At 42.4% G+C, this 17458-nt stretch overlaps 1 protein-coding gene across 2 annotated transcripts; it reads right to left on the reverse strand.

Annotated features, from left to right (window-relative positions):
* Nucleotides 1–7675: 7675 nt before the first annotated feature.
* On the reverse strand, nucleotides 7676–11192 carry LOC116362881 (L-rhamnose-binding lectin CSL3-like). 2 transcript variants are annotated; one of them, XM_031816882.1, is made up of 9 exons: nucleotides 11065–11192; nucleotides 10770–10805; nucleotides 10645–10689; nucleotides 10369–10504; nucleotides 10124–10242; nucleotides 8560–8604; nucleotides 8324–8459; nucleotides 8139–8246; nucleotides 7676–7937 (listed from the first exon to the last, which is right to left on the reverse strand). In XM_031816882.1, the coding sequence occupies exons 1-8, from the start codon at nucleotides 11093–11095 to the stop codon at nucleotides 8141–8143; spliced, it is 654 nt and encodes a 217-aa protein (XP_031672742.1). In that variant the 5' UTR covers nucleotides 11096–11192; the 3' UTR covers nucleotides 7676–7937; nucleotides 8139–8140. The 2 variants fall into 2 exon arrangements, with proteins under 2 accessions (XP_031672742.1, XP_031672741.1); XM_031816881.1 differs by having other exon boundaries at nucleotides 7676–7908; nucleotides 11065–11191.
* Nucleotides 11193–17458: the final 6266 nt, after the last annotated feature.

Raw genomic sequence — 17458 nt, forward strand, 5'->3', positions numbered from 1 at the left:
GCAACATCCGCATGGCGCTAAAGGCTGAAGCTTTCAGTGGCTGGATACTTATAATAAATCCCACTACGATCTCCAACAAACCATCAAACAGGCAAACGTCAATACAGGACTAAGATCGAATCCTATTACACTGGATCTGATGCTCGTCACAATGTGGCAGGGCTTGCAAACTATCATAGATTGCAAAGGGAAACCTAGTTGTGAGATGCTCAGTGAAGCAAGCTTACCAGATGAGCTAAATGCCTTCTATGCTCGCTTCGAAGCAAGCAACACTGAAGCATGCATAAGAGCACCAGCTGTTCCAGGCAACTGTGTTTCAAGCAGACTACCATAATCCCTGTGCCCAAGATCGCCAAGGTAACCTGCGTAAATTATGGCCATCGCATAGCACTCACATCTGTAGCCATGAAATGCTTTGAAAGGCTGGTCATGGCACACATCAACACCATCCTCCCAGAAACCTTAGACTGACTCTAATTCGCATACCTCCCCAAAAGATCCACAGATGACGCAATCTCTATTGCACTCCACACTGCCCTTTCCCACCTGGACAAAAGGAACACACACCTATCTCTCTCTGCTGTCTACTGTAATCCACTATCATCTCCATTGTTTTGTTGACATTGAGGGAGAGGTTATTTTCCCGGCACCATTCCGTCAGGGTCCTCACATCCTCCCTGTATGCCGTCTTGTCGTTGTTGGATATCAGGCCTACCACTGTTGTCAGCAAACTTGATGATTGAGTTGCCACTCAGTCATGGGTGAACAGGGAGTACAGGAGGAGGTTGAGCACACACCCTTGTTGTTCCACAGTCTTGAGGATCAGTGTGGCGAAGGTGTTGTTGCCTACCTTCACACCCGAGGTCGGTATGTCTGCCCAGCTGCAAAGGGCAGGGTTGAGACCAATTGTCCAAGCTTGGTGATGTGGTATGATTCTGCTATTGTCTTTACATTTGATCCGGAACCCCCAACAGAAGCTAGCCAGCTAACTAGCTAGTAGTTAGCTTTCCACTGCTAGTGGTCATCAGCTACATTTAGCAAGGACATATCTCACCAGTCTGCACAGCCCGACTCAAACCAGAGCAAATCGGGCTTATTTTTCTCCATATCTCTGGATTCCTACCTCAAGCTCTGAACCTTTTCACCCAGGTCATCACAGCTAGCTAGCTGCTATCCGATTGGCTTCTCCTGGCTAACGTTTCTGTCCCGAAGCAACCACCAATTAGCCTGGAGCTAGCCTATGCTAGGCCCATCTCCCGGCTAGCTGAAGAGGTCAATCAGCCACTCCTTAAGCTACAATACCTATTTTGCCAAATGGCCTGGACCCCTTTAATTGCCGATATGGAGCCCTGCCGATCCATCACGACTGGACAACTGACGTAATCCGCCCGAGGGGGTTTCAACTGGCTCCGCTGTCGCGACATCCCCTGAATGCCCATCTGCTAGCCTGCAATCCGCGGCTCGCTAGCTGTCCAGAGCACACCGGACTGTTAGCTGAAGAAGTCCATCAGACCATTTTTTGGGGGCTACTGTACATATTTTGAAAATTGGTCTGGACCCTTTTACTACACAGAGTCCTGCTGATCCATGTCTCAATTGTCTCAAGGCTTAAACATCTTTCTTTAACCAATCACCTCCCCTTCATGTACACTGATTGAAGTGGATTTTACAAGGGACATTAATAAGGGACCAAAGCTTCCACCTGGATTCACCTGGTCAGTCTATGTAATGTTTTGTATACTCAGTGTATATATACTGTAGATATATTTATTTTTTATTCATTTTTTTTTTTACCCTGACATTGCTCATTCTGATATTTCTTAATTCCTTTATTAACATTTTGGGGATTTGTGTTTATTGTTTTGTATTGTTAGGTGTTACAGCACTTTAACTAAAGCTTGTAACATGCACATTTTGCTGCACCTGCAATAACATCTGCAAAATATCTGTAGTCTGCAGTCTGATGGATTGTAGAAAGAAACGGTCTCTAAGCCATTTGGAATCTGATTGCATACACCAATACGGTCTGCCCGACGATAAGGGAGAGTTTGTGGTGGATTTTTGTGGGGTCCTTGATAATGCTGCGTTCCTTCCTCAGGCAGATGTCCTGAATGGGTGAGGGCACGGTCCCAGTGATGTACTGTGCCATCTTCACAACGTGCAGGAGTGCCTTGCAGTTGTGGACGGAGATATTGCCAGAACAGGCCATGATGCATCCGCTCAGGACGATCTCAATGGTGCAGTAGTAGTATTTAGAGAGGAGGCAGCATGCCAAATTTTTTCAGCCACCTAGTAGAGACGCTGTTGTCATGTTGGTCCATGACGAGTCCGCAGTGAAGTGGTCGCTGAGAAACTTAAAACTTGTGACTCTCTCTACTGGTTGTCATGACACCACCATGCCAGTTCACACACCTGCTCCATACAGGTTGACTCGTCGTTGTTGGTTATCAGGCCTACTGGTTATCAGGCCTACAACCGCGATGTTGTGCAAAGCCACGCAGTCATGGGTGAACATGGACTGAGGACACACCCCTGGGGGTCACCTGTGTTGAGTCAGTGTCTCCTTAATTAACTTCTTATGGTATAGGGGACAGTTGCGTCCCACTTGGGCAAAAAACTGTGAAAATGCAGTGCGGCAATTTTTTTTAAATGATATAAAAATCTAACTTTCATTAAATCACACATGTAACATACATACTAGCATATTTCAATCTTGCAGGCGCTACACAAAACGCAGAAATAAAATATAAAACATGCATTACATTTGACGAGCTTCTTTTGTTGGCACTCCAATATGTCCCATAAACATCACAATTGGTCCTTTTGTTCGATTAATTCCGTCCATATATATCCAAATGTCCATTTATTTGACGCGTTTGATCCAGAAAACAACAGCTTCCAAAAAATGCAATGTCACTACAAAATATTTCAAAAGTTGCCTATAAACTTTGCCAAAATATTTCAAACTACTTTTGTAATACAAGTTTAGGTATTTTTAAACGTTAATAATCAATCAATTGTAGACTGGTCTATCTGTGTTCAATACCTGAAGATAACAAACCCTGCTACTTTTCACGTCTTGCTCAACTCTCAACAGTGTTACGCAGGTCCCAAATGGCCTACTTCTTCATTGCACAAATGAATAACCTCAACCAAATTCCAAAGACTGGTGATATCCAGTGGAATTGGTAGGAACTGAAAACAGGTTCCTAAGAATAAAATAATAATCTGAACGGTTAGTCCTTGGGGTTTTGCCTGCTACATAAGTTCTGTTATACTCACAGACAAGATTCAAACCGTTTTAAAAACTTCAGAGTGTTTTCTATCCAAATCTACTAATACTATGCATATCTTATATTCCTGGCATGAATAGCAGGAAGTTGAAATTGGGCACGCTATTTATCCAAATGCTGCCCCCTTAATCTACCCATTCTGCCCGATTTTTTAAATGTTTAAAATGTTTAAAATGTTTAAAATGTTTTACAGTGAAAACACAACATATATTTATGTTAGATCACCACCAAATCCAAAAAAACACACAGCCATTTTTCCCAGCCAAAGATAGAGTCACAAAATCAGAATTAGAGATCAAATTAATCATTAACCTTTGATAATCTTCATCAGATGACACTCATATGACATCATGTTACACAATACATTTATGTTTTGTTCGATAATATGCATATTTATATCCACAAATCTCAGTTTACATTGACGCCATGTTCAGAAATGCCTCCAAAATATCTGGAGTAATTACAGAGAGCTATGCCAGATAACAGAAATACTCATCATAAACTTTGACGAAAGATACATGTTTTACATATAATTAAAGATACACTGGTTCTTAACGCAACCGCTGTATCAGAATTTATTTAAACGTTACGAAAAAGCATACCATGCAATAATCTAAAACGGCGCTAAGACGTAAATATATTTCTCCGCCATGTTGAAGTCAAGAGAAATACGAAATTACATCATAAATAGTTCCTTACCTTTGATGATCTTTCATCAGAATGCAGTGCAAGGAGTCCTAGTTCCACAATAAATCGTTGTTTTTTTCCATAATGTCCATTACTAAAATTATATTTTAAAGGAGGAAGCTAAGTGATCAAAAGATGGCGCAGACAGAGACGGTCGCCTCGCTTCAAGTCATTTGGAAATTAAGCAGTAATTGGTGGTCGAAATTAGGGCACAAGTTTCCTTCCAGAGAGACATCAGACATTGTAACATTCTATGTTTTACGGAAACATTCCTCACTCGGGATATGTTGTCAGACGATACAGCCATCGGGTTTCTTCATGCGTCGTGCCCACAGAAAAAACATCTCTCTGGTAAGTGGAAGGGCTGGGGTTTAATAACATACAGTAACTCAAGTCCTTTTGTTCACCTGACCTAGAAATCCTTACAATCAAATGCCGACTGCATTATCTCCCAAGACAATTCTCTTTTGTCTAATTTGAGAACAAGAAAACCGAAATTTTACTAGCACATTGACTTTCGTACCTGATCGAGCAAAACACTCGACTACTGCTAATCTAACTTCCGCAATGCATACAAGGCCCTTCCCCGCCCTCCTTTTGGCAAATCCAAGCACGACTCCATCTTGCTCATACCGCCCTATAGGCAGCAACTCAAGCAGGATGTACCCGTGACTAAAACCATTCAATGCTGGTCTGACCCATTCACGCTTCAGATTGTTTTGATCACATGGACTGGAAAATGTTCCGGGAAGCCTCAGACAATAAAATCAATTTATACGCCGACTCTGTGTGTGGATTTATTAGGATGTGCATTGGAGAGGTTGTACCCACTGTGACTATTAAAACCTACCCCAACCAGAAACTGTGGATAGAAGGCAGCATTCGCGCAAAACTGAAAGTGCAAACCACCGCATTCAACCATGGAAAGAGGTCGAGAATAAAGCTGAATATAAACAGTATAGTTATTCCCTCCGCAAGGCAATCAAACAAGCAGAATGTCAGTATAGGGACAAAATGGAGTCGCAATTCAATGACCCAGACAAGCGACCTATGTGGCAGGATCTACAGGTAATTACGGACTACAAATATATTCATAAAATGCCTGGATGTTTACAATTTCGGTGATTCTCTTAGAAATGGGTAAAAGTACTGTATAGCAACCCCAGGTGTAAAATAGTAAATAGCGGCTACTTCTCAGAGTGTTTTGAATTGTCAAGAAGATTTGCTAGCTATTAAATCATATCAAATAGCAACATTAGAGGATTATAAATCCAAGGCTTAAAAAAAAAGGTGGTGTCCATGTATGCCGATGATTCAAGTTTTATATTTAATCTGCTAGCTAGATCCCTGCAATGTCTCATTGAAGATCTAGATAACTTTTCTGGACTCTCTGGACTAAAGCCTAATTATGATAAGTGTACAATATTACGTATTTGATCGTTAAAAAAATACAACTGGTACAAAACTATGCAGTTCATATTTAAAATGGGCTGACGGTGAAGTAGCATAAAAAAACAATATTAAATCAGCCCTACACAATGAATTTCAATAGAAAACCGACAATATCCTGCAACAATGTAGAGGTAAATATCTGTCTATTTATGGAAAATCTGCCCTGATTAACTCCTTAGTCATATCTCAGTTTACTCACTTACTTATGGCTCTGCCTACTCCTGATGATTTGTTTTTCAAATCGTATGAGCAAAAAATATTTAGCTTTATCTGGGACGCTAAACCAGACAAGATACAGTGTGCCTATCTATATTTATACATTTGTATATTTGTATTTAAACTGGTAAGTTGTCTGAGAACACATACTCATTTACAGCAACAACCTGGGGAATAGTTACAGGGTAGAAGAGGGGGGATGAATGAGCCAATTATAAACCGGGGATGATTAGGTGGCCATGATGGTATGAAGGACAGATTGGGAATTTAGCCAGGACACTGTGGTTAACACCCCTACTCTTGCGATCAGTGCCATGGGATCTTTATTGACCACCGAGAGTCAGGACACCCATTTAACGTCCCATCCAAAAGACGGCACCCTACTGCCTTTTGTCATTGGGATATGTTTTAGACAAGAGGAAAGGGTGCCTCCTACTGACCCTCCAACACCACTTCCAGAAGCATCTGTTCTCCCATCCAGGGACTTACCAGGACCAACGCTGCTTAGCTTCAGAAGCAAACCAGCAGTGGGATGATGGGTGATATGCAGGACTAGCTGGCTATATAATGAATATAAATTGGGTGTTGTGAGATTATTCAATATAAAAGCACTAAACATCTCTAGAATCTTCACTTATTCAAAAGTTTCATTTGAACCCTAAATGGTTCTCAAGTAAAATACTAAGAAAAGCGAATTCACTGTTTAAATAGCCTTTTGCCTGTGTATGGATTTCGATGTCTCATTTTTGATTGACTGCAAATGATACCTTTTTCAAAGTCTCTCTTTTTCAAACAAGCATTGCAGAGCTGGCTATTTTGTATTTTGTATTTAAATGATATTGTAAATTGGAATGGTTGACTTGTCTTTCATGGAGTTATCAGAATTATTTGGAAAGGTCTACTCAGTCCAAGATTATAACCAATTGATTACAGCATTACCCCAAAAATGGAGGCATGTGGCAGCAGGAGGTAGGGAAGGTGTCTGTCTGCCCAATATAAATTATCAGAACTTGCAGAGGAATACAAATAGCATAAATAGGAAAGTATACCAGTTTCATTTGAGGACCAGGATGTTGTGTCATTTAGATTGCAAAATAGTTGGGAAGCGATATTTGATTTACCGATTCCATGGGACAGGGTTTATGAGTTGATTCAAGACTTGTGCTTTTCAGCTAATGCAGATTTTGTTGAGTACAGAATCAATTGACCATTTATTTTAGTATTTCCCGCAAGTAGCTTCTCAGGAATGGTTGAAAATGCAAAACATTGATCTAAAATTGACACTAAATATCCTTTTGGAGATCAAGTCAATTAATAATTATAGTTTCTCAACTCAATAGAAATTGTATGTTAATCACAGCATAGTTGAAATATGCTGCGTAGTGTCTGGCCAGCAGAGACAGGTGGGATGGGCTAAGGGAAGCTGAGGTTTGGGATGTGGAATTGGAGATAAGGGGGAGTGGAGTTGCTGGGCAAAGGATTAATTCCAAATACATTTGAATGACACTGAGGGGCTTTGTTGATACAGTTGAGGCTGATGCCATGCAGGTGTTTGTACAAATGCTCATAGATGGACATGGTTCCATACATCGTTGGCCTTGCTGTTATATTGGCCTGTATGTTTCTCGTTCATTGGTGGTGCATGGAATTCAATGTATTTCTCAGGGTGGAATCTGATGCTTGAGGGGCAGCTCTTGGAGGGCTGTATCGGTCAGGTCCCCATTTGACAGTGGGAGATCTGTCGACGTGCCGTTGACCCTTTGTGTCTCTGGCTAAGAGGCTGTTAGATGACTAATGTGATGTGGTTGGGCAGCTTCCCTGTAAGTATGTTTATTACCAGATGAAATAGTCAAACTGAATCTACACAGAAAGGGAACATTTGGTTCATGAGCCAACCACTTAACGAGCAAGGTTTGTAGAGTCTACACATTGTATTAAAATGTTTACCTATCCAGGCCTGCTTTGTGACCAGATTAGCTGTTGATGCATACGAATTAGGACCAGTAAGAGAGAATAAAGGACACATGTTCAGTAATATTGGTGTGACATTTATTAATGTACAAGAGGCAACTAGTATCGTCTTCCTGCCGCTTCGTTTAATTCAGCCACAGTTCAGAAATTGTTTAAGAAATGCTTCAGCACAATGTACACGGGTTTACAATGGTCATTGAAGTTGATTTAGAGGTTGGAGGAAAACAGCACGACCTGATGAAGATATCCCAGAAGCCTTGTACATCTTCAGGTTCCCCAGGAAGATATCCTGCAAGACAAAATCGTCAGCAGGGTAGCCTAGTGGTTAGAGAGTTGGACTAGTACAAATCATGAGCTGACAAAGTACAAATATTTCATTCTGCCCCTGAACAGGCAGTCAACCCACTGTTCCTAGGCCATCATTGAAATTAAGAATTTGTTCTTAACTGCCATGCTAAATAAAGGTAAAATACAACACGAATTCTAGTTCCCAGTCATGTGCACCTATACAAAACTCACATTCAGTCACAGGTGTAAGCCACATCCAAGTACTTATAGGTTCCGACACAGGGGTCACCGAACACAGAGTTGGATACCTTGACGATACACTGGCGCTTTCCATCACACCTGTGTGTCAACAGGTAGAGGTTAACACCACAGCCAATGACTTCCTACAGCTAAATGCACACTGAAGGTTTCAGTACCTTTCTGCCATTTTGCTGGTGGTGGATTGGCTGAGGCAGTTGGTGTTTTTGAGTTGTTGATGTGGGCGCCCAATGGAACACACATCGTGTTGACGACGACCATAGTTGGCACGCTGAATACGGATCTCACCTCGATCTGAGGAAGAGAAAGGACAAACCTTGGTGTTGGTGTGGGCTAGTGACTAATATACACGGCACCACATGATTAAACTGTACGGTAGTGTTGACCAGCTTACCACATAGTAGTTGAGAATCAGAGCCTTCACATATGATGCTGCTTACTGCAAAGACAACACAGGAGTTACACCACTGGCCAGACAAATTAAGACATACATTAGCCTGGTGAAGTGTTAGTGATGCGCACTAACAGGGAATGTTGATTTCAGGTGCATTTTCTAAAAGTCATTATAAACTCGTTAGCATGAACCAAAGTACAAAAAGTTAGGCGCGTCATCTTCCACCGTTACCTTTTAGTTTCACTTCCTTATGAGCAGTTCTCGAAATGCTAACATTTTAACCTGTTGGAACTACCCATCCCGGATCCAGGAGAATTGTTATTGACAATTTTTTTTACAAAATATTCATAAAATCACAAGTGAAATAGTGAAACACAGCTTAGCCTTTGTTAATCACCCTGTCATCTCAGATTTTGACATTATGCTTCACATCCAAAGCAAGAAATGCATTTGTGTAAGTTTATTGATAGCCTAGCATAGCCTTATGGCCAGCTAGCAGCAGGAAACTTGGTCACGAAAATCAGAAAAGATATCAAATTAATTTGTTTACCTTCGGACGTTTTCACTCACGAGACTCAGTTAGACAGCAAATGTTCATTTTGTTCCATAAAGATTATTTTTATAGCCGAAATACCCTAGTTTGTTCTTCACAACGCCGAAACATATTCCAAATGAGATCATAGACAGAAAAATGCAAACGTTTATTATAATCAAGCCTCAAGGGGTTTTTCAAATATCTAGTCGATAATATATCAACCGGGACAGTTGGCTTCTTAGTAGGAGCGAGAGAAACAATGGCCGCATTTGTCTATTACGCACAAATCACTGAGAGCCACCAGCTGACCACTGACGCAATGTTGTTGTTCACGCTAATTTTTTTTAAATAAAAGCCTGAAACTATGGCTTGTGACACTAGACACATTAGGGAAGCCATAGAAAAAGGAATCTGGTTGATATCCCGCACTGCTCAATAGGGACGCAGAGGTCCCTAAATAAGAGTCACTTCCTGATTGGATTTCTCAGGCTTTCGCCTGCAATATCAGTTCTGTTATACACAGGCAATATTTTTATATTGTGTTTAGTGTTTAGTGTTTTTAGTGTTTTGTGTCTAGTGTTTTCTATCCTAAGCTGTCAATTATATAACTATTCTATTATCTGGTCCTGAAAAATAGCCTGCTTCCTTTGGGAACGTTGTTTTTCCAAGGGCTCAGCCCTCCATTTCCTGTAGTCCACTACCAGTTCCTTCGGCATCTTGGCACCACACTGCCAGGTCTCTGACCTCCCTATAGGCTACTCAAACTAAACAAGTTGCATATCCACAGCTTGCTAGGGTTAGTTAGCAGTTGAGGGTGGTTTATACTTGGAGAAACAAAAGTTAACAAGCTGGTACCATAGGGGAACCAACCCATTATATTCCTTTTCTAGCAATCAGCTGAGCTTACTTTTTTACAAGATTAAAAGTGGGTAGGAGAATTTAACAATGTCCCAACATGACACAGTCATACCAACACTAAATATTAAATACTAAATACTAAATATTATTAGCACACATTCAGAGACTGACTTGTTTCTTGCTGTTGGACACAGGAGTATTTGGTGTCCAGGTACTTATAAGTCCCGACACAGGGGTCTCCAAAAACGAAATTGGATGCAGGGACAATACACTCGCTCTTCCCACCGCATCTGTGTGTTTCAAAGACATGTTGAGGTCATGAGTTCATACAGGTAAACACAACAGGTTCCAGCACATTTCTGCCATCTTGCTGGTGGTTGTTTACACTACAGCCAAGGAGTTACAGGTTCTAGTACCTTTCTGCCATCTTGCTGGTGGAGGATTGGCTGAGGCAGTTGGTGTCGGTGAGTTGGTTATCAGGGCGCCCAATAGAACAAACATCGTGTTGACGACGACCGTAGTTCGCACGCTTGATATGGATCTTACCTCCATCTGAGGGAGATGGAGAACAGTGAGGCACGAAGGAGAGCCAAGTATGGGTCTCTATGGTGTGGGCTAGTGACGCTAATCTACAGTATAAACGATCATAGGTGGTCGGTGAGTATACTGTTCAGCAGTGTGGACTAGCTTACCACATTGCAGTAAAGCATCAGAGCCTTCACACGTGATGCTGATTGCTGCCAGGACAAATAAACAGGAATTACACACCACTCACATTAGCTTGGTTAAGTAGTATCATCATTATTACATACAGTACCTCCATCTGTTAGTGTGCAGCAAGCTGTAGCCAGCACTGAAACAACATCACACAGCTAGTTCAGCAACATTCAACATCATATGCACTTGGACCATGAAGCTACAACTCAGCATTGGTCTCTATACGCAAGTTCAGCATTTGGTCTCATATTCCATGCTTTGAATACCTTTTTGCCCAAAAGGAACTGAATGTCCCTCAAATCATATTACATGTACTTCTTTTCACTCACAAATACAAACATTGTCATATATATTTAAATTCTAATCTGCATCAGATACAGATTTTGTATACTCACATGTGACCACCGTCAGTCTCAAAATGCACATGATGCCAGGTACAGGAGTGGTACTAACAGAGAAAATGCAACTGATGATAACAAGATCCAATACACCTGGTATTTATGTTATGTGACATGTCTTAATTTACCCAGGTGTATCTATTTGTCTCCAGGTGCACCTCATTGCAATTAGGGGCCTGCGTTTGGTGGTCAAAACCTGGCTATTGAGTCAGTCTCATGGAGTTAGATAGAGGACTCTAGATGGATGAAATCCATGTTGGCATGAACATTGCCACTGAGGGCTTCCAACAAAGTAGCCATCTAGGTGGAGCTTCTCAAATCAAATCAAATCAAATTGTATTTGTCACATAAACATGGTTAGCAGATGTTAATGCGAGTGTAGCGAAATGCTTGTGCTTCTAGTTCCGACAATGCAGTAATAACCAACAAGTAATCTAACTAACAACTCCAAAACTACTGTCTTATACACAGTGTAAGGGGATAAAGAATATGTACATAAGGATATATGAATGAGTGATGGTACAGAGCAGCATAGGCAAGATACAGTAGATGGTATCGAGTACAGTATATATATATGAGATGAGTATGTAAACAAAGTGGCATAGTTAAAGTGGCTAGTAATACATGTATTACATAAGGATACAGTCGATGATATAGAGTACAGTATATACGTATGCATATGAGATGAATAATGTAGGGTAAGTAACATTATATAAGGTAGCATTGTTTAAAGTGGCTAGTGATATATTTACATCATTTCCCATCAATTCCCATTATTAAAGTGGCTGGAGTTGAGTCAGTGTCATTGTGTTGGCAGCAGCCACTCAATGTTAGTGGTGGCTGTTTAACAGTCTGATGGCCTTGAGATAGAAGCTGTTTTTCAGTCTCTCGGTCCCAGCTTTGATGCACCTGTACTGACCTCGCCTTCTGGATGATAGCGGGGTGAACAGGCAGTGGCTCGGGTGGTTGATGTCCTTGATGATCTTTATGGCCTTCCTGTAACATCGGGTGGTGTAGGTGTCCTGGAGGGCAGGTAGTTTGCCCCCTGTGATGCGTTGTGCAGACCGTTCGTTAAGGAAGAATCACACGGGCCACTTTCAGTCGCAAAACCTTTGAGCATTGCAGATATACATTTCATGAATAGAGACAACGTATTTCCTTAATAATCTCCATGTCGGGGAGACATATTTGTTCAATATAGCATATTTTTATCTGAACCTTCCAAAAGGTTGCATCCTGCCTAACGCTCCCCATTATTCAATCCGGGTTATCTGGAGGGATCAGCCAATTAATTATACACTTGAGCAAACACTGCATAACTGTAGGTAGCATTAAATTGCCACCTTTGGCTTCATACAGTACCTTTTCAAACAAAACACTCTGTGATGGTGTGCAGCCTTTAAGTTTGTTTGCCAACTCATAGAAATTATAGAAGACAATGGACTACTTTAATAAAATGAATATTGCCTCTATTGTCTCTAATGTAATTACATTTGTTATTTGATTTGAATGGAGCTGCCCTTGCGCTCACGTACGCCATAATGGGACACATATAAAGATGATATACTGTGACTATCATTCTCTATGGTCCAATCTCTACGATGTGTTGTTCTGGTGGCTGAGTGTGTGTCCTCTTCCTCTCAACTGTCCATTCTCAGGGCTGCTGGACAGGTGCCTTGCCCGTCAACGTTGCAGCCCTTTGGGTGTTGCACTTATCAGGCTTCACCGCCATTGACCAGAAAGGCTGGTCCTAGTCATTTTGTGCATTTATATGTTCCCAGTTGCCACTCCTGTGAAGGGAGACCGCTGCACTTGAAGGCAGTTCGGTGACCACAGAACCCCAGTACAGCTACTCTATTGTAAACATTATTAAAGTTAACCGTGCTGAATGACTATGTACATATGGCAGCAGTCTCTATGGTACAGGTTAGAGTACCAGGTGGTGTCAACCCAGTACCCTGCTTTTAATAGTGACTAATTTTGGGCTGGGTACTGGGAGGAGGCCGGCTAGAGGAGACGATTTTAACGTCCGATGGACTGGAGTAATCAGTCTCTAGGTCACAGCTTTGATGCTCCTGTACTATCACCTCCTTCTGGATGGTAGCGGGGTGAACAGGCCATGGCTCGAGTGGCTGAGGTCCTTGATGATCTTCTTGGCCTATCTGTGACACCGAGCGCTGTAGGTGTCCTGGAGGGCAGGCAGTGTGCTCCCGGTGATGCGTTGGGCTGACCGCACCACCATTTGGGGAGCCCTTTGGTTGCAATTGCCGTACTAGGCATTGACACAGCCCTACAGGATCCTCTCAATGGTGCACCTGTAGAAGTTCATGAGGGCCTTACAGGACAAGCCAAATTTCGTCAGCCTCCTGAGGTTGAGTAGGTGCTGTTGCGCCTTCATCACATTTTCTCTACGAATGGATCATTTCAGGTTGATTGTGATGTGCACGCCGAGTAACTTGAAGCTTTTTGTCCTCTCCAGTGCGACCCTGTAGAAGTGGATGGGGACTAGCTCTCTCTGCTGTCTACCGTAATCAACAATCATCTCCATTGTTTTGTTGACATTGAGGGAGAGGTTATTTTCCCGGCACCATTCCGTCAGGGTCCTCACATCCTCCCTGTATGCCGTCTTGTCATTGTTGGAAATCAGGCCTACCACTGCTGTCAGCGAACTTGATGATTGAGTTGCCACTCAGTCATGGGTGAACAGGGAGTACAGGAGGAGGTTGAGCACACACCCTTGTTGTTCCACAGTCTTGAGGATCAGCGTGGTGAAGGTGTTGTTGCCTACCTTCACACCCGAGGTCGGCCCGTCTGCCCAGCTGCAAAGAGCGGGGTTGAGACCAATTGTCCAAGCTTGGTGATGTGGTATGATTCTGCTATTTCCTTTACATTTGATCCGGAACTCCCAACAGAAGCTAGCCAGCTAACTAGCTAGTAGTCAGCTTGCCACTGCTAGTTGTCATCAGCTACCTTTAGCAAGGACATATCTCGCCAGTCTGCACAGAGCTTCACAGAGCACAGAGCACAGAGCAAATCGGGCTTATTTTTCTCCATATCTCTGGATTCCTACCTCAAGCTCTGAACCTTTTCACCTAGGTCATCGCAGCTAGCTAGCTGCTATCCGATTGTCTTCTCCTGGCTAACGTCTCTGTCCCAAAGCAACCACCAATTAGCCTGGAGCTAGCCTATGCTAGGCCCATCTCCCAGCTAGCTGAAGAGGTCAATCAGCCACTCCTTAAGCTACAATACCTATTTTGCCAATTGGCCTGGACCCCTGTAATTGCCGATATGGAGCCCTGCTGATCCATCACGACTGGACAACTGACGTAATCCACCCGAGGGGGTTTCAACTGGCTCCCCCGTCATGAAGTCCCCTGAATGCCCATCTGCTAGCCTGCAATCCGCAGCTCGCTAGCTGTCCAGAGCACACCGGACTGTTAGCTGAAGAAGTCCATCAGACAATATTTTGGGGGCTACTGTATATATTTTGAAAATTGGCCTGGACCCTTTTACTACACAGAGTCCTGCTGATCCATGTCTCAATTGTCTCAAGGCCTAAAAATCCTTGTTTAACCAATCACCTCCCCTTCATGTACACTGATTGAAGTGGATTTTACAAGGGACATCAATAAGGGATCAAAGCTTCCACCTGGATATTTTTTTTTATTCATTTTTTTTTTTACCCTGACATTGCTCATTCTGATATTTCTTAATTCCTTTATTAACATTTTGGGGATTTGTGTTTATTGTTTTGTATTGTTAGGTATTACTGCACTTCAACTAAAGCTTGTAACATGCGCATTTTGTTGCACCTGCAATAACATGTGCAAAATATCTGTAGTCAGCAGTCTGATGGATTGTAGAAAGAAACGGTCTCTAAGCCAGTTGGAATCAGATTGCATACACCAATATGGACTGCCCGCCGATAAGGGAGAGAAGAGTTTGTGGTTGATTTTTGTGGGGTCCTTGATAATGATGCGTGCCTTCCTCAGGCAGATGTCCTGGATGGTGAGGGCACTGTCCCAGTGATGTACTTCACAACCCGCTAGAGTGCCTTGCAGTATGCCATACCATGATGCATCCACTCAGGAAGCTCTCAATGGTGCAGTAGTAGTATTTAGAGAGGAGGCAGCATGCCATATTTCGTCAGCCACCTTTGGAAGTAGAGACGCTGTTGTCATGTTGGTCCATGACGAGTCCGCAGTGATGTGGTTGCTGAGAAACTTAAAACTTGTGACCATCTCTACTGCAGTCCCGTTGATGTGGATCAGGGTATGTTCCATCCTCTGCTTCCAGAAGTCAACAATCAAATCCTTTGAAGCACCTGGTCATTCAGAGCAGCAAGAGTTTACTATTATTATAGTATTTACTGTTACATTAATGACAGTTAAAGGCGCTACATGGTCAATCTGCAGTCTGCATTGGCCTTTACAGTGATACGGACATTCATACGTTTTGAGCTTTGTGGAGCAGCGCAGAGCTGTTGAGCAGAGCTGGTGTGAAGGAAGTTGTCAAGGAAGTAAGTTTGTGTTTGTACAGGACTTCCCGCCCCCCAATTACCGTCAACCAATCATATCTATGCAGAGCCCTCCACAATGTTACACAATTTGGGAGGTACAGGGCTCAATTAGGCCTCTGCATGCCTCCGGATGCACCGCTATTTCCTCACACCCTCCTTACAGAATCTCCGACTACATTGCATACACAGCATTAATTGGTTCTTAAGTCCTGAAGGTTTATCCTTATCCTGGAAGAAATTGCACGTTATATTGCAAAATGACATAGTATATCACATACTGCTAGCCATTGAAGTATTTTAAAAAACCTGAGAACAAAGACGTGTCATTAACGCAGGAATCAATTGTTTGATCCAATGAAAATTGATATGAATTATTTGTTGTCCTGTGACGGTACCCTGATCCATGAGGGAACAGACAATACGTTTTAGTCGTCATCCTCATTTTCATATGCTCAAGGGACTTGGAAGGAGGCATTTTGACATAATTACACAAAGACACACTTTCAATCATGTGTTTCATACATGGATGATGACCATGATGTGAATGGTTTTGTAACACTTTTATGTTGTTGTTTTTTTCCCACATAGCAAATAGAGATATTATGATATAATTAAATAAATGTATTCAGGAGAAAGAAAATCTGAACACAAGCTGTCATTTTATCTGGATCAGGTCTGTATTTATTTATTGCAGCCTAATTATAAAATAAAGTATCCCCATACACAGCTATCGGATTATTTGAATGAATTGGCTAACATAGGCTACAATGTTTCCATCAATTAGTATAATGCCTAACCATTAATTAAGAAAATAAATATTTAACTATGGTATGATGTAACTTTCAATTTCTCTGTTAATATTCAAATTAGTGGATTCTGTTATATCAGCCACACCCGTTGCTAACAGTTTTATAAAATCGAGCACACCGCCATGCAATCTCCATAGACAATAGAATGTACCATACTGAAGTGCTCAGTAACTTTCAACATGGCACCATCATAGGATGCCACCTTTCCAACAAGTCAGTTCGTCAAATTTCTGCCCTGCTAGAGCTGCCCCGGTCAACAGTGCTGTTATTGTGAAGAGGAAATGTCTAGGAGCAACAACGGCTCAGCCGTGAAGTGATATACATACAAGCTCACTGAATGGGACATTGGTTGCAACACTCTCTACCGAGTTCCAAACTGCCTCTGGAAGCAATGTCCGCACAATACCTGTTGTCGGGAGGTTCAGGAAATTGGTTCCCATGGCTGAGCATCCGCACACAAGTCTAAGATCACCATGCGCAGTGCCAAGAGTCAGCTGGAGTGGTGTAAAGCTCGCCGCCATTGGACTCTGGAGCAGTGGAAACGCATTCTCTGAGTGACGAATCATGCTTCACGATCTGGCAGTCCGATGGACAAATATGGGTTTGGCGGTTGCCATGCGGATGCCATGCTACCTGCCCCAATGCATAGTGCCAACTGTAAAGTTTGGTGGAGGAGGAACAATGGTCTGGGGTTATTTTTCATTGTTTGGGATAGACCCCTTAGTTCCTGTGAAGGGAAATCGTAATGCTACAGCATACAATGACATCCCAGACAATTCTGTGCTTCTAACTTTGTGGCAACAGTTTGGGGAAGGATCTTTTCTGTTTCAGCATGACAATACCCCCGTGTACAAAGCGAGGTCCATACAGAAATGGTTTGTCGAGATCGGCGTGGAAGAGCTTGAATTGGAATTGGAACGCCGACTGCGAGCCAGGCCTAGTCGCCCAACATCAGTGCTTCTGGCTGAATGGAAGCAAGTCCCTGCATCAATGTTCCAACATCTAGCGGAAAGCCATCCCAGAAGAGTGGAGGCTATTATAACAGTAAAGGGGGGACCAACTC

The sequence above is a fragment of the Oncorhynchus kisutch genome, unplaced genomic scaffold (genome assembly GCF_002021735.2).
Source record: "Oncorhynchus kisutch isolate 150728-3 unplaced genomic scaffold, Okis_V2 scaffold891, whole genome shotgun sequence".
NCBI classification, from domain to species: Eukaryota; Metazoa; Chordata; class Actinopteri; order Salmoniformes; family Salmonidae; genus Oncorhynchus; species Oncorhynchus kisutch.